Source organism: Pagrus pagrus (assembly GCF_965226575.1).
Source record: "Pagrus pagrus genome assembly, chromosome: 3".
NCBI lineage: Eukaryota > Metazoa > Chordata > Actinopteri > Spariformes > Sparidae > Pagrus > Pagrus pagrus.
Genome location: NC_140187.1, coordinates 23,960,062 through 23,978,188, shown reverse-complemented (window position 1 = coordinate 23,978,188; position 18,127 = coordinate 23,960,062). Strand labels below are relative to the sequence as shown.

At 41.2% G+C, this 18,127-nt stretch overlaps 1 protein-coding gene and 1 long non-coding RNA gene across 2 annotated transcripts; both read right to left on the bottom strand.

Annotated features, from left to right (window-relative positions):
- Positions 1-482: 482 nt before the first annotated feature.
- On the bottom strand, positions 483-5,948 carry LOC311254271. The gene is made up of 2 exons (XR_014622226.1): positions 5,644-5,948; positions 483-2,415 (listed from the first exon to the last, which is right to left on the bottom strand). It is a non-coding gene; the product is annotated as an uncharacterized lncRNA (long non-coding RNA).
- A 7,574-nt stretch (positions 5,949-13,522) lies between these two features.
- Positions 13,523-16,887, bottom strand: LOC311254329 (transmembrane protein 233). Its single transcript, XM_084348041.1, has 3 exons — positions 16,507-16,887; positions 15,786-15,920; positions 13,523-15,075 (listed from the first exon to the last, which is right to left on the bottom strand). Exons 1-3 carry the CDS (start codon positions 16,690-16,692, stop codon positions 15,064-15,066), a joined length of 333 nt encoding a protein of 110 aa, XP_084204167.1. The 5' UTR covers positions 16,693-16,887; the 3' UTR covers positions 13,523-15,063.
- Between the last annotated feature and the right edge of the window lie 1,240 nt (positions 16,888-18,127).

Below are 18,127 nucleotides of genomic sequence, written 5' to 3'. Positions count from 1 at the left end.
TCCTGGGGGGAATGAACTTATTGGTCTCGAGGTTTCCTCTTAAGACAGAAAGTCACCTTTTTTTTTTTCATGGCTGCATTCTGGTCTACTGAGGATATTGCCAGTGGAGAAATACAGTACAATACAATATACTTTATTGTCCCCTTAGGGAAATTTTTCTTAGGCTCAGTGCTGCATTGACTGCATTGAATAGAGGTTTCTATGGGTTTCCCTTGTTCGTTGATTCTGGTATTTAATTCCAACAGTTTGTCTTAACGTTGTCAAATGTTGTCAGATGATGGTTTCTTTTGGGCCATCGCTTGTTCTGTAGAATATTTTTGTGATTGCAGCACATTTTGAATTATTCGGAAAAATTTGCCGATCTGGGTGTAAACTGGTGCTGTGTCTGGAAGAATTGTCGGCCCGATACTGCAAAACTTATATTAGCTGTTATCAGCTGATGGTGAAATTACGGCTGATAAATGGAGATGATAATACCAAGCCAGAGTGCTTGCACCTGTGGCAATGCATCTTTAATGTTGTTTTGCAATCCGACAATAAACACAGAAGGACGGAGGAGAGTGCAGCAAGGTGTTGTCATGATCATGGCGTCAAACTGCCCTACCTGGGTAGATTCACTCAGCGTAGACGAGAGAACCAGACATGTCATCGTCGGTGTGAACATTTTTCACAGTTTGGGAGAACACGATTGACAATTGTGTTCTCAGGGTTCTGAGAGAAGGGAAAAAGCCTACGAGTTTGAACGCAACACATCTTATAAGAGCTGTGGAATATTAAATCATCCGACTTTGCTTACTACATCTCAGGCGTTCTTACCCTCAATGTGCAATATTACAGGTGAGGAACTTCTTTTTAAACACAAAAATATTAAATTCACTTGTTATGGTACTTCCTGTCATTTAGCTAAAAACCTGGATGTATCATGAAGTTTTAAATACACATCATAAAATATTTTGACTCTACAACATGCCTTGTTGAGTCACAAGTGATACAGGTTAAATACTTTATTAATTTGAGGGGAAAGGTGGGCGGTTTCTGTTTGCGACGTGTAGAATTCCATACGACAAAATCCCTCCGTATGCGAGCGTCCTGTGATTCGGTCCAAAGTGAGTGGGCCATCGTGGACGGCCACAAGCAGATGTCAGTGAGCGGCCGTGTTGAAGAGGACACAAATCTCAACTAAGCCTCTCTTGTCCTTATATAACACTCTCAGCAAGGCGTTATGCCTCACAGATCGCTGGTATTTATGAGTGACAATGACACACACACTCCACACAGGCTCAAGTCCCTGTTCTCAGCAATAGACTCTGTTTTTTGTTTTTTTTCCAGGAGAGAGTATGAAATAGGAGGATATATTTAGAAACCTCCAACAAGAGCGACCGCTCTTTGTGTACTGAACGCTCCATTCTCTCGGTCTCTGTGCAACCTGAATCCATCCGTGAGGTCCTTTTTCATCAGGCTGCGTGTGTGTCTGCATCCCTCCATGCGCTTTGTCAAACCAAGGACGAGATCTGACAATTGATGTCTGCTTAAAAATAGTTCCCTCTCTCCACCGCCATTTATCCTTGCTATCTTTTTGAGGCGAAGCCATTTGTGCCATCAGATCGGCAGCTGACTTTAAAAACTATGAAGGACGAGCCTGATTATTGTTCGCAGTTGGTCCCAGTGCTCCCTCGGTCTCCTCTCCTGTGGAGGAGCCTGTCGCTCCGTTGCTACATTTCACTCATCCTTCTGCAGTCATGAGGTCAACAGGTACTTGTGCTCGTTCATCTGCTGAGTTTCTCCTCCGCTCGGCGCTGCCAGCACCGGCAGCCTCTCCGGGCTGGAGGGGACCATGCAGGCTCGGTAGAGGATCAGACAGAGAAGGAGCAGGAGGATGGCGACGAACGTGTTGCAGGCGATGGCCACCAATGCAGCTGTGGACAGTCCTGTCATGCTCTCCTCAGATTCCATCATTAAACTGGACTGCAGTGTCCAGTTAAGTTGGTTCCATGATGTAGTATGGGGAATGAGTGACACTGAGCATCATCCAAGTCTTGATTTTAAGAATTAGGATTATTATTACTCATTTCCACAGATGGACTTACTTTACTCCCATCACATAGTCTCAGGTACTGTGAGGCAAAAAACTCAATATATGCGTTGTGACTGTAAAAGGGGAGTGTTCCTTGGCGCGACGCACATTGCGTTTTGCTGAATATTTATGTCAGACGAGAACAGGGAAGCCTGTCTGTACCTCCCGCTGCAGATATGAATGTCTGCTCCTCAAGGCTCTGTTTTTCTTTTTAGCTGCTGTCAGGTGACAGGCCACCACTCCGCCATATAGATGAGCATTTTCTGGAAATGCAGATTTCACAGTCGTCAAGGTAGACGATCAAAACACAGCTTACCATTCCAGGAAATGACTACCAGTGCCTGTAAGAGAAGAACAGATAGAACAATTAGGAAGCCAGAGTATGTGGAGCGACGGATGAAAAAGCTTTGTGTCAGTCGGTAAACGTATTAACATTCATCCAGCGCGCAGACAGATAGCTGCATCATTTAACTTTTCACATGGCTGCATCTGAGCTGGTGTGACCCGGTGATCAGAGACTGTTTCTAGGGTTTGTGTCATTTGGTTTTGGAAATTAGATTAATTTGTTTTGTGAGGGATTAGTATACCTGCCAACATTAGGCTGTGAAAAAAAAGGAGATTTACTGGGGGTATTTGGAAGCGTATTCTTCTTGGGACATGTTTTATCCATATTCAGCGGCAAACTGAGCAGAGGGCCTCTGGGTTTGGTTGCCAGGTACTGATATCCCACACAGAACTGAGAGACACCTATTTGATTTGTATCACTATGAAACCAGAAGATTACCAGGAGAAATTACCAGTCAGGAGCACATCAGGAGAAAGTACAATACAATTACCACAAGCAAACACAAATCAAGCATCGTTCCACTGCAGGCAACATGACGGCCTTCCCTTCCAGTATATAGCCATCCATATATGCTTGTAATTGAACTAATGTCCGTTTCAAAGCAGAACTATGTGCAGCAGACAGACTTTCGGTTTGGCGCCCATTCACGAGTCCTGGAAGATTTCAATGTCCCTAACACACTGGAGAAATTCCGGTCCAATATTATCTGTGTTTACTGAGCGTAAAAACAATTGAGGGAGACCGCTGATGCCTTGACCTCCTGGGAATGAGACACAGCAATCAACTAGCTTGCTTCAGAATCACTTACTCCACCTTAGTACACTTTAAATTTTGCTTTTAGAGAATCATTTCCACCAGACATTATGACAGAGAGATTTAGATATGGTAGACTTCAACAGCTTGTCCTAGAAAAAAAGTAATTGCTGGATAACACCAGGCACCAGATCCGCTGTGGTTAGATTCAATAAATTTTGCATCAAGCTGCTGTAAAATAGCCAGTCAGCACTCAAAGGCTGTACAACTCTGCATGCCACACACAAGAATGTGTTTCCCTCTTTAAAGTTGCTTATCTTCACTCTCCACTCCATTACCTCAGCTGTCTGCATGCACTACTTTTAAAGTGATGATATCAACGTCTGTGATTGTTGCGAGCCCAAAACCAATTCCTAAGGAACCCACTGATAAGGTGTGATGATGGATTCCTCCTAATCCCATCCCAACGTGCACTGCTGGGAATCTGCAAACCTTTAACTACACACCAAAAAATGCAACTGTGCGTTGCACTGCGCGATTTGATTCACCTAAATTAGCTCAACCTCTGTGTCAACTCAGATGCTGCCTTGCCTTAGTTCCACATGCGCTCTCATACGGCTCTACACACAACCTCCACGTGCTCATCTTTCTTCATAATCCTTCAAATTAACATCTGCAGACGGCCCACATGCTAATGTGGTTGCACAATATCAGGAACTAGATTGAAAATTCACTTCCCATTATTTTTCCCATTTTGGTAAATTAGCATATCCATAAATTTACATGGGAATAGCACTCGCAGTGTGAATAGTTAACAATGAACTTACGCTACAGTGAATGAACTAGGTGAATGGTGTTTACCTGGAGAGTGCTCACTGAGTCCTTCTGAATTCATAAAATTCATCCAGAGAAATAGAAAGCAGAAATACAAAAAGTATCACTTATTCTGGGAATTGATTAAAGAAATTCAGGTGAGAGTATCTGACTAATTTGAGATTCGATTGTGATGTGCGTTCTGGTCCTTTGATAGTCGTCTTTGTGCAACAAAGACGCAAAACATTGACGACACCTGTCATTTCATTTTGTTTTCTTTCCCCCGTGAATGTCATGAAAAGGCGACACTCTGACAGAACATCAAAATTTGTGTCCTTATAAAGTCATGTTGGATAAAAGTCCAAATAACACTGTAAATTATAATTATGAATTGCGTCAGTCAGGGCAACAGCTTGTATTGAGCCTTTGATATGAAATGTAAAAACATGCAGAGAGTGGGAGCTGTCAAATTGAATTTGGATCTGCCTTAAGGTGCAAAAAGAAAAGGTGCACTTTTTTGGGGGGAAGAATTTTTGATTAGACAAGAAAAATCTTCAGAGACTGATTTTTGTATGCCTAATCAAACTAAATACAGAATCTCTCTTCGTTTTCATGACTGAATAAACAGACTTAACAAACTGACCTTAAAGGACAATTTCATACTGTCTTACTTTGTTTATATGTGGTAGACCCTGCCACCTTTCTAGCTTCAAACAGTGTTCTGAGGACCTTATTTTAACCTTAAACAGCTTGTTTATTCACTTATGGAGAAAATAAACATGTTTGAGTTTTTATTACCACCTAATTAATATTGTAAATATTAAAATCTGACTTTGAATTTATTCTCCAAAACTACACAGTGCCCCTTTAAAGCTCAAGAATTGTGGCCCTAGTTCTCAATTCAGGAGTTTCTCTCTCTATTCTCAAGTAAGTAGTAAATAACATCACTTCCCATGAGAAAAGCGTATGCATCACGAGGATGTAACCCCCCAGCAAAATAACTCACTTGAATCTCTCTCTTCCTATCAGTGGATTTTTTATCTGTTTGTCTCTTTCCCTCTCGGGGTTACGCTCTGCTGGAAAACAGGTCTTCCTAGAAGTGTTGAGAAGCCCCGCCACAATGCTTTACTTACAAAAAACGACAACATACAAAACATCTGCATGTAAGTGACAGCACTATCACACACACACACACACACATCTGTTTATCAATCAGTCTGATCATGTACATCAGATCCCCCTGCCTCGGCCAATTTCATACCCCCAATAGCTGTAATAGGAGACCCGGCTGTCCACAGAGTGTGACGGGTGGATTTGATCAGAGAGCGTTTGATGTGGCTTTGGTGCAGCCGTCAAACCGCAGGTGGAGAGGAGCCTCCCTTCCATCACTCTCAGGAGTGTTAAGGAGGGTTGTTATTCATGACAAACACTTCAAAACTTCTCCTGAGAGTCTGAGGCTGCAGCAGTCACAACCAGAGATCTCCTGTGCGGATCGCTGCTTAATTCTAGTGTCTAATTGTGTCCCATTTTAAGAGGCTCGGTTTGCCTCCAGTGCTGTGGGGAAAAAAAAATGTCAACTTCGGCTCACGAGGATGCTAAGACTTTTGAATTTTGTGTGTTGTCACATGCCAGAGCAAAGTACTAGTTGCTCACTTACCCCGCAGCCAACAGTTTGTCTTCTGAATAAATATCCCACTGTATCTTTCAGTCGTCCTCTGTTCTCTGTTACATAGATAACAGTTCCCCTCCTCAGCTGTCCACCATGCTCTTTTCCCCTCCTCTCATCTCTGCTGCCTCTGTCTCCCCCTTCTCCCTTTCCATCTCCATCTGCTCCGCTGCACCACGCACACACACAGCTGAAGACGAGGCAGGACTGCACACTCACTGGCTTGTGAGCGAGCTTTAAAGTAGAAGAGAGACAGAGAGAGAGAGCGAGGAGGGGCTGTGCTAGTGGATGTCAGCAGTGATATCAAGCGTAGGGGAGAGGGGAACGGGTTGGATGTAATTACACAGGGCTGCTGCGGCTGCAGACAGGAGTGGAGGGAGGGGTGGAGGTTGTTACGGAGAACAAGCACGGCCGCCTGTCAGACAAAAACAATGACTTCCGCCTCGCAACGCAGTGCAGAGTACAGCCAAACAAATTATTTCAGCTGTTCAGCACAACAGAGGGAGGCACGCTCGGCTATTATGAGAGGCATCCAAATTAAGGCTCCGTCAAGTCGATTGTATTGTCTATATACGGCTCACCCAGGGCAAAGTTTGAACAGTTTCCAAAATTGGAACTTTGTCCTAGTCAAATGGTCGCTCCTCCATCCTGATGATGCTCCCATTTTCTCCAGCACCACCCCTCCTTTTGTGGTTCTGCTAATGACGCACCCTTCAGGGTTTGATAGTGCTCCACGACCCGATAGTCCTGAAACACAGTGGAGGGAGTATTTTTATGAGTTTATATAAGTTGGAGCACTGTAAAACATAGATAAAACAGAGTGTAATAACTTGATTATTCTTTTCGTCATATACACAATTGAAAACACTACACAAAGAGTTTATTTAATGTTTTACTTCATCAACGACATGTATTTTGTTAAATATCTCTTAGTCTGAATTCAATGCCAGCAACTTACTTCTAAGCATTTGTGACAGGGGCAACAAAAAGACTAGAAAAGTTGCGGAATGCTCCAAAATACCTGTCATTACATAATACAAGTGTTTTAAATCTAAGTAAGCTGCAAATTTATCACTGTGTCATGGTTTCCAGTAAGCGACTCCGTTAGATGAACTGCTTACAATAGGATTTCAGCACAGAGATGTCTGTAAGAATGAAAAGCAGCAGGCAGAGAGTGAAACAATTAGCTGTGCATCATATGAGGAATGTTCAGTTTGCCCACACAGAAATGCTCCACGAGGAGATCATTGCAAATGAAAACTCAGGCTTGTTTTCATCTGAGGTTTCTGCAGCAGATTGATGATGCTTCTTTGTCAGTCACAGTGATGTCTCTCATGGGATCGAGTCGCTCCCACTTCCCAGTTATTTGAGGGGGGGAAATGACAACGCAGTGTGTGCTCAGCGTAAGGACATTACCTACATCTGGCTGGTGTGCAAAAAGCCAAATAAAAGTGTTTTTATCTCAGTGAGAAAAGTTTTGGTTGTAGTTTTAATCCACATTTATTTTTAGGATTAATTATGGTTTTATCTAATCTTGTGCAGCACTCACTGAGAAAGTAACAGGATTAGAGATGTTTCAGGCGCAGGTGGAATAAGTAAGACTCTAATTATACTGTTTACTGAGGCTGACGTCGGTAATATTCAGAGCACGGCTTCATTATGGCTGGCTGACAAAGACAAAACAAAATATTAAAAGATGAATTAAAGAACGAATTAAAACACTCCATCAACTGATATGAAATGTTTCATTTATTTTCAAATTGAAAAAGATTTGTTGAAGCAATTCCAGTTAGCTATTAACGTTATTAGTTATGACTTAAGTATATACAGTCAACTGTCAAACACAAGAAACAATTATTTTAGCAAACTTCTTAAAGGGGCACTATGTAGTTTTAAAGAAGAAATTAAAACTTTTCTGTTGTCAGAGGAAAATAAGGTCCCCAAAACACCATTTGAAGCAAGAAAGGTGGCGGGGTCCGCCACTTGTAAACAAAGTAAAACAGTATGAAAGTGTGTTGTCCTTTAAGGTCAATTTGTTTATTCAGTCATGAAATCGAAAAGTTTGTTTTATTTAGTTTGTTTGGGCATAAAGAATCAGTATTTCGCTGATTCATTAAAATGTCTTCCCCAAAACTACATAATGCACTTTTAAGTACAAAGTGATGGAGTTTTTAATTCATTATTGTTGTCATGTAGACATGTAGCCTTAATAACTGCAGCGGGGATTAAAAGAAGTTGTTTTCTCACCAAGATACCTGCTTCTGTCTTTGGACTCTGTATAGAAGTAGCTTGCTCTGTGTTCAATACAAATACAGGTGTTGCATTCATTTGATTTGTTACAGCTTCTCATCTGCTTTGTTAATGATGACATTTAAAACCATGAATATACAATCTGCATATGTATTCCCTTATCTGTTCACTGTTTTACTTACTGGAAGGTAGGATCAGTGCTGGGGAAAATATTTAGCTTGAGGCCCCTCTACAGGCCAAAAATGTTATTACTGGAAATTGTAGACAGGTCCAGGTTATAACTTTGGAGAACAACTTTGTAGACTAACAGGCTTCACAGGAAAAGTCAAGAATCTTCAGCCTCTCAGTGGTAGGACTGTTAGGCATCAATCGTATAACAAACTATAATATAAACTGTGATTAATGGCAAAACAACACAGGCTACTGTTTTGTACCAAAAAACAGCAGAATTTACCAGAAAAGGCTACATGTTGGTCTCCTGTGAAACTCTCTCCTCGGCTGTCTCTGTCTCACACACACCACTCTAAATGCCAGGATCTGGGATCAAAGTCAGTTATGACTTTGAGAGAGAGAAGCTGTTGCAAAACAGATTGGCACCTTGGCAGCGCGTAGGCAGGACATACTGTAACTCTCTGTTAGCTCCCAAAACGTGACGGCAGACATATTTTTATAAGCAGGTTTTCCCAGAAGCAAAGACAGAAGAAGATCAGGAAAAGATAGGGGAAAAAGCCGCACACAGCTGTGACGGCAGAAAATAAGACTTCTTAAACTTTCATCTGTCATCTGGTCACTATAAATCTAAATTCCCTGCACCTGTGGGATGAATATTAAAATCATGGAAAATATGTGGGAGGAAATCTGTCTTCATGCTGATTTTGCTGCCAGACAGATGCTGAAACTCTTCAGAAGACTGAAAACAATACAAGCAGAGGTCTGTTGGAAAAATCGGCTCTTATTATTGTTTTCTTGAAGTGCACCTACTCCTCTATGTCGGACGGTTTGACATGTTTTGAAGATTAAAGTTTCATCATCAAGGACTTTACTGTGAATACAAATGTGCGGATGAATGTTCGGTTCGCACAGAGCGACAATCTTAAAACTTGCTCTCCTTAGATTACATAATTTGAGACTTCAGTTGCATTGAGGTTTGTCACTTGAAGTTCAGCAAATGCAAATCTAGAGGCACCAGCATGATTCATTTTGTTTTCAACATAACTTAATGTATGTATTTTCTGCCACTAGGGGTCTCTCAGTCAAAACAAAAGACATTTGCCGAGTGTTGTGTGGGGAGGGCATGGCTGCTGCAGCTGCTCAGAGCCAGCCAGCTTTGGAGAAAAGTGTCTGGGTAGAGCCAGACCCACTGGAGGGATAAACACCCCGAGTTACGTCAGATTCTGCTCTGATCTGGAGCCATTTACTGACTGGAGGAGAGCTCAGCGATTAGTTTTAAGATTTTGGGATTAAAAAGTGGATTTATCTTCCCTCCCTTTTATCATCCTGACTGCAGCAGTGATCCATGGAGCTTTGTTCAGGTAGCTGTGATGTATTTGATTTAAGCTGTCGCATCATTAGGAATTTCTTTATTACCAAAAATCCCAGAGATTCATTCTTATATTTTGGGAGACAACACACCGGCCTGTGACTGCTCAGTAACCCACTGCCTGACTAAATGTAAACGTAAACCTTCAATAAGCACATCTCGTCATCTTGTCAATGAATATACAACCGAAACAGTCGGTTATTTTCCCTTCATCTATGTTCGTCTTTGCTTCCCACAGATAAGCCTGGGTGTCTCTTCACTGCAGTGTTAGTAATCTCCCCTAGCACACCACACACCACCGTGCTGCAGATATCAGTGGCCGCTCGGAACGACTCCTCCAGCTGAAACACACCCACACATGTGAAGCTGATAAGCATAACGTTTCAGAATGGAACTAAGGAACCGCAGGACGTGTAATTCACAAAAAACTGTTTTCAGAGTGGGTGCAGTGTGCTCAGTCATATCCTGTGTAACTGTCGATGATGTAGCAGGCAGGAGTGATGTTGGTATATTGATGTGATATCCAGTGTACTCTTCATACATGCCTGCGTAGTAACAGCCATTATTTGTGTGATGACAGTATACTCGACAAGATGAATCATCCATACTTACTAATATGTGTCGTAGCCACAGCTATGACCAAGTTTGTGGCAAAGAATTTTTCTACCACACGTGTTTTCAAAGGCCTTTTCTGTTATACAGAGGACAGTGCAGCAGGTCAGAAAGGGTCATTTCTTACAGGTCACTCTTAAGTGAACAGTTGTAATGTATTTTTATAAAAGGCAAGATCATATAAAAGCTAACGAAAAGAAACTAACAAAAAATATGCCAACGGTGTATCTGATTAAAAAATACAAAAATACACTGAATATGTAACTTCTCAATTAGTCTTTTAATTAAAACATTTCCATTTTAGAAATGACAATCTTGTTGGTCATCAACAGTCTGGTTGCTCAGTGTGTGCTCAGTAATTTCATGGTCCTCACCATAACTGTCACTTTAAAATATTTTATTCCCCCAGACTCCAGGCCTAGACTAACAGGACATGGATCAGTCAGTATTGCCACACAAGTGTTCAAATATAGCTGCCACTGGAAGACATTTGGAACAAGCATACAAGCCGCCCCCTTTTTATTTATTTCTGCACCATGTTGGAACCAGTGTCAAACCACAAATATGTTGAAATCAAGGTTTAAGAAGATTTGAACACAGTCGCCTTCTCACGCTGTCTGTGCCTCACTTCAGCGGGACAGTGTCCCTTTGTCTGTGTGTAGGCCTCAGTTTATTTTTATTTTTTTAAATAAAAAAAGATTGATTTAGATTTAGTACACCAAGATGAACGAGATTATTGGACATAACGTAACAAAATATTTAGATCTCCCTTGACAACCATCCAGCCACGCTGCTATTAGCGTCCATAACAATCAATGGTGGGCGCCGCTTCAAGTGGATAAAGATATGGGTCGACATAAGCAATATCGGTGTAGACATGGGTGTCAAAACACTATGAACGCATTTATGCACAGAGCGAAACGCGTCTCAACAGCAGACGGCTGCAAATAGATGGTGACAGTTTGTCAAATGACTGTCAGAGATATTCACTGACCCACTGCATCAACGACAACAAACAATGAGTATGACCGTGTTGTAGCTAGCTTTTTGAGGTTAAAGCAGCTATAATCAATATGTGTTTATTAACTTTGGATCACATAACTAAGTGCGTGTGAATTGGGTGATTCAGTGATTAATCAACAATGTTTTAGTGTTGTTTAGCTCAGTCTGGCAGGTCGTTTTGCTATTTTGGTTTCCCTCCCACAGCTCTCATCAGGTACAATCCGAGATGCACAAAACTGTGTGCAGATTCCTGACTAAAACTGAATATACCTATTAATTGTTTTCTTAGATCAATAAGGCTGTGTATGCCTGATTCTGTTTTATAAATCTCAGTCTTTGTGGAAACGGCCGCACATTCGTGAGCTTGATTTTCTGATGTAGAAACACCCTTAAACATTGTTTGCATATTGATACTTGTGCCCACACCATCCCTGCAAATGATCAAATGAAAAGATCATCAGCAGGGAAGTTATTTCCAGTGTAAATTAAAAGAGTGATCAAATTAATGAATTAATGATTTTAAATGAAGTTTATAAATGTGCCTCTGAGTTACCTTTTACTGAAGAGCAAACAACCTAAACAAACATGTTTCAGTCTAAGGTTACAGCTCTCACCTTATATTTCATGTCCACCTCATCATTTCACCCACATGGAAATGTGTGCACGCCCTGTCTGAACTATGCGTGAGGTACACACATTCTTCCTTTATTAATATCAATTTATGTGGGGTAAAAGGCGCACGCATCGCTTTATACATCCAGCCCTGGATGTTCTGCCACCATGTGCTTCCTTCCCGGCACAAAAACAAACGACAAACTTGGACAAGGAGGAGATGGAGGGGACCAAAAACAGAGCTAAAAGGAGAGTAAATGTTGGACTACAGAATGTCAGGTGGACACAAATACGACCCCAAATGTTAGCGTTGTTCTGTATCTGCTCAATGTATAGAGAGGCAACTGTTTGGTAACACATTTGTCTTAGCAATTCTGTAAGGTGACAGTATGTCCAATACTGTGTCTTCAGTCATTTAAATAGCTCGTTGCCATATTTTGTCGGTATAGAAACTGGATTCTTTGTGGAGTTGCGATGGCTTCAGGTACCTGATTGCATGTTTACCCTTCCTGCTCTGCATCGTTCCCACAGATATCCTCTTTCATTTATTCAAACTGGATTAAACTGCTGCTCCCTGGGAGGAATGTGTCATGGGATATGTAGGTATGGAGGCTCTATCTGTTGCTAATGGAAGCAGCTGGTTAGAGTGGCCTATTTATGAGCACTTCATGTGAGTCATGGAGTGCTCTCCGGCTATAGTGCGGCTAGCAACGCAACAGCACAGCTTCAGGTGAGCCGCCGCTGTGAATGCAAGCTGGAAAACAGTGTAATTCATTATTATGGCACAGGAGGGGAAAACAAGCAGCTGTCTCACAAAGCTGGAAAACAGCATCTTTCTAATGTACCATAAAATGTTGCATGAAAACTATATTAATGAATTGCGATTGTGTGAATTTACAACACAAAGAAGCTTCATTATACGGTAAGGTAATCAGCTTCCTGTCACAAAGTCTACCTTTATCCCTAGATAATCGCGCTAAGTGCTTTCAAGTCGCCTAATCCCTGCACTCATTTCATTTTTCATCTTGTTCTCCTGTGCTTTGCTTTGGTGCCACATCAAAGAGGTGCCACTACAAACACGTTGCAGTTCTCTTTCAAGTAATGGGAGTTAATAGTACAAGATTACTGCCAAGACTCATTTGTCCAAGCGCAATAGAATAACTGCTGAAACTTGGCAGACAGCCTGTTACATCAGAGGCACTGCTTTTTGGGCTGCACCTGCACACAGAAGATTGCTTTGATGGAAAAGGCAAACAGTACATTTTGTTTTGCTTTGTGTAGAGCATGTAAATATAATGTGAAGGTCACTGTTCCGTCGCGGAGAGCTGTGAAAATAAATGTTTGAATACAGCATGAAAGTGTTGCTCAAGAGCGACAATGAAAAGCTGAGGTGAGTTTAAAATGGGCGCACAGGATCACGACCCTCCTGCTTGAACCCCTCTGAATCATCACTTCATCTCCACCCACCTTTTATGACACTTTTCATATGTTTCAGTTACCTCGCAACAGGGTCAGTTCTGCTTGACCACATGACATGCCGGGTCGGGAAGTCTTCTATATTTAGTCGGGGATATACTATGACATATCCAACTACATGAATATTTTCCAAGCCTGGGTGGTTGTAGTTCCAGGTTCAGGGGGAACTCGAGTGAAAAAGAAATATTTCAAATAGGCCTGAGTCTGTTTCTTTAAATAATTCTAATAATCATAATGCATTTAATACTCATTGTGAACATGGTTAAAAGATTAAAAGGAGTGGTGGGATGTGAGGATCTAATAGGCAACAGGTGTAGAGGATCTCACAGACATGTAATGTGATCTTTTGGTTTTGTTCACTATGATATCATCGCTTTGATGCCAAAGTCTGCTGTTCTGGCATGGCATGTCAATCCACACAGGAAACACTAGTCATTAACAAGATGAAATTAATTGCGCTTGTGAAATATTCCCCGTGCTTACCAGGAAAGGTCAGAAATCATTTTAATATGTTGATACATTTTACCTTAAAATAGCAGCTTCAAAATCATGTTGATGGTTCTCCCCTCCTTTACTGGCTTCTGCACTGTGTAACTTCAGTAAGACGGTAGGATCGCAGCGTTACATACATGTTTACTTCAACATATAATAAGTCTCTAACACATAACATTGTTAGGAAGTAATGAGTATTGTTTGTAGTTAGCACCTACTTTACACCTGACAAACTGTTCCAGACCTGGGATTTGTAGTTACAACAATGGTGTTCCACTCAGAAACTGTCGGGGGCGCCATTGTGCACAAATTGCAAGTTTTGCATAATGTCGCTTTAAAGTGAGACTTTGTACCTTCTGCTGGACAGTAGTCACTGCAGCCACAAGTGACAATTCAACACACGCTTAACATTTTGTAACAGCAGCACAAGTAGAGAAGAGTAACAAAGTCAGTGAAATCAATCTGTCTAACCAAGGTTCGCTAACATTAGCTAACAGTGGCTAACACGAGCTACTGGTCATACCACGCCATGTATAGCTGTATCAGCAAAACCCCTGACTGTATTGAATGGAACAAGGGTGAGTTTTATTGCTCATGAGCTTAACTTTTCATCTGTGAGAGGAACACTGTGTTATTATCTATTTTAAGGGTTAATAGTCTCATTTTAAAAAGCTCACTTCAAAGCCACAAAAAGACATAAAACTGCGTTCCCAGGCTGAGTGGCACTCCTACCGTCAAGTGAACAGATTCACATGTAAAATTGGTTGAGTGCCCCTTGAGAGTAAAACTGGAATAATGAAAACAAAATGAACCAACGACAGGTTTGTTTCTATAGTAATTCTTAGACACAAGCTCGATGTACAGCAGGAAAAATCTAGACATGTTAAAGTTAATAAAGGACACTGCTGTTATCAATAAAAAGCATCGAAACACTGTCAGTCAGACACATTATAATAATGATGAATATAAACGTTCAGAACATCAGCATAATTGTGGAAATAAAAGTAGTATTTTCTTTTCTTAAGATCAATATCAAGCCCTCTTGTCAAGTGTGTTATCTTTCTGGAGGAAGTAGGTCGTCTTCTGAAGCTAGGCAGGTCATCGTCATCATTTTAGTTTTGAACAAAAAAGTGAAAATACATTCATTACATGAGGGCCACAGCCTGACAAAAACTTGCTGTAGGAAGCTGCCATTTTATCGACATCAATCCCTGAAATGTATACATGCACCAGATTTTACAGTCCTCGATTGTCCATATGAAGAATGTTAAACATGAGAGGAAACGACGAACATAAGAAGGAAAGTCAGCGGCAGACTTTGCAGTATGAACCAGCCACCCCGAGCCCATTCAGACATCATCATCATCAGTTATCTGTTCAAGTGTTTGTTTGTTTGTTCTCTACCGCCTCGCTCCACTTCCACAGCGCTAAAAGTCCATCTGGAACACAGACAGAAGCACATTAAAAAAATGTAAAGAAACATTTTTATGAATCATACCTATATATTAATGATACCTACAGGAGACACATCTGGTAGAATATTAAAGAAATGTATTTACTTTCATTTGCACGGACTGATAAGATGTTTTGTCTCACATGATGTTGCACTCGTAAATGGATATTTCATATATTTTCATTCATTCATAATTTTATGTACAATCATACTTTCTCTTCCATCTACGTGCGGCATCATAGGAGATGTCATGTGTCACCATCGCAGATTGGACACAAAACATTCTGCCTGACTTAAGAAAGCCTTAAAGTGCTCTATATTAATATTAATTAGTGAATAATTAGCCTATGAAACTGCCATTTTCATATCTACAGTTATCCACAAACTGATGTAGAAACACCCTTAAACACTGTTTGCATACTGATACTTGAGCCCACACATCATTGCAAATGATCAAATGATGAGATCATCAGCAGGGAAGTAATTGTTCCTGTGTGATTAAAAAGAGTGATAAAATACATCACTCATAAATAATTTTAAATTAAGTTTATACATGCGCCACTGAGTTACCTTTTTACTGAATAATAACTTATTTATAAATTTACATTCTGCCTTGTATCTAATCGGAGTAATAATTCAAGCTCACAAACTGGCCTAGCTTATACCATGTGAAAGATGACATGGAGTGTGTCTTACAGTGGTATAATGAACGATGAAGGTGATAGCAATGATTAGAAGGCCGATGATGATGGAGGCAACAGCAACGTAGAGAGCGTTCTTCCCCAGCCGCATCGACCCGTCATAGTCACCTTGATAATAGCTGTTCCTAGACTGAGAATAAAGAGTCAGAGTTACACGTGGATTAAGGATTTAACTGTAGGAATCGTGACACTAACAAACCTGCTGATCCGTTTAAAAAGCCAGTAAACGCTTTTACTCCAAGATTTGCAGATAACTAATTTAAACTGACCCAAACTTAATCATCTGCAGCAACCTGGTCACGTGGTTTAACGGTTAAACTCTGTTCTATAAAATGTTGGCAGACCAACACTTGCCAGGCCTGCAGACAGATCACCAGTCTGGTAACAGAATACAGTGTTTACCGACTGGTTTGTAGTTCGCCGGCTGACTTAATGTTCAGATCGTCAGTTTGCAACATGGACATTTTGTTTCATTTTCCAAAACGTAATGTCAGGCAGGTTTGTTTGATGGGCAGAGCAGGTGTGTGTGACTCGGTTTCATCTCAGTGTCCAACACACTGACTCACACCACGACACGTCAGAACACTGTGAGACTGAAACACATTGAACACCCTGAACACTGAATACATTTCTGTTCTCTGCGACACATTTTTTTCCTGAACCATACACAGCAGTACTGGAAACCATGAGATGTTATGTACATATTCCATGCTCACCATGATAGAGAAGACAAGGGCCACAATGTTGACGGGGTATGCAGGACAAAAACAGGTGAAAATAGTCAAACACAGGTAGCTACGCAGTGGAGGCGGAGGTTCCTGTTCTTCTATAGAACCGCGGTCAAAAAACACGCTCTCACTCAGGGAACTTTTCACTTGTGGATTCAGCTCTCCAAGAGCCATTCTACCTCACAGCAATGAGACACAGTCAGAGGCCGAAAAACATCCAAATCAGAAAGGGTGACAAGTTGCAAATGCGCAGAACCTGAAGCGACAGAAATCCAACTCGAGGAGTTGAAGTCCCTCTTTGAACCAGAACCCAGAAGTTCAAAGATCTGGTTGATGCGTCTGATATGTTGTGTGTTGGTTCTTGTCCTCTTTCAAAGCTGGAAAAAAATGAAGTTTGTGGGGGGAGAGGGAGCAGAAGAGAGGTGGGAGAGGATCAGTAACCCCTGCTGGCCTCTGTCCAGGACACTGCCCTCAGATGATGTGTGAGGAATCAGACTCTGTTTACCACTGTTGGCACCTCACAGAACCACACAACATGCTGGTGCATCGTGAAAGTAATCCGGGTCAACAGTTCAGTGCCGTGTAACATGTATGAATGTTGTAATCACAGTATACCATCTACAGTTTACGAGGGACAGAGATTCAGCTGTACCATGCACCCCTCTCTTTTGTTTGAAACTGTCACACTTTGGTTTTAAAAAAAAAATACTGGTATTTGTCAACACAGACATCTTACATCAAACATTTCAATTTGGTCAAACCACACAATAAACCAAGAAATGTTTACTTAGACTAATATTACTGTATTATGTGGGAAGCTGCCTTAAAAGAGACATATTATGCTCAATTTAAGGGTCATCATTTTAGTAGGGGTTACTACTGGAATAGGTTTACATGCTTTAATGACACACCTCTGTCTGAAGGTTAGCTCCTGTCTCTTTAAGGCCCGCCCTCCCAAATACCCAGTTACCTCTGATTGGTCAGTTCAAACACGTCTGACCTATCACTTAATTCTTACTTGCCAAACTAGCCGTTGGGCATAAATTATGCAAATGTTTGACGTAGTGTGATGTCACAAAGTCGCGGAATTAAAGGCGGGATGACTGATGAGGCGTTTCAGGAGCAGTGCTTTCTGTGGGAGAGAGGAGCTGCCTATGGTGGGGACTTTGGGCTTTCTAACATCATTCAAGATCTTTTACCTGCACGAGAACTCATATTAAACAGTGAAGGACAGGAAAAAAAAAAAAAAAAAAAGCATGATAGGTCTCATTTAAGGAGGTAAATGTGAAGTTTAATGAGTGAAAAGCTAAAATGACGTTCAAGATATAGTTGTAAAAACAAAGAATGCCTCCTGATCTTAGGCACAGGCTTCACAGGCATGTGGGCCATGTGAAAAACTACTGGGGTCAGGACTGGGGTCACGACCAGGGTTGACCAAACAATGGAGGAGGGGTCACAATATAACTGTCACAAGTTTCTTTTGTGTTTAAAGCCTCTATGTTAAAGAGTTTTCATGTGATTATTGCATCCCTCAAAATTGCTCTGGTGGCAACATTGTGTTAAAAGAAAAATAACCCTGGTGAAGACTGGTCTAGTCTATTTATGTGTT

Bases quoted from the DNA above. Each gene is read 5' to 3' on its own strand.
- LOC311254329 (XM_084348041.1), bottom strand. From the start codon at position 16,692: ATGGCTCTTGGAGAGCTGAATCCACAAGTGAAAAGTTCCCTGAGTGAG. The intron at 15,921-16,506 runs GTGAGCATGGAA...CTTTATTCTCAG, and splicing joins CCCTTGTCTTCTCTATCATG to TCTAGGAACAGCTATTATCA.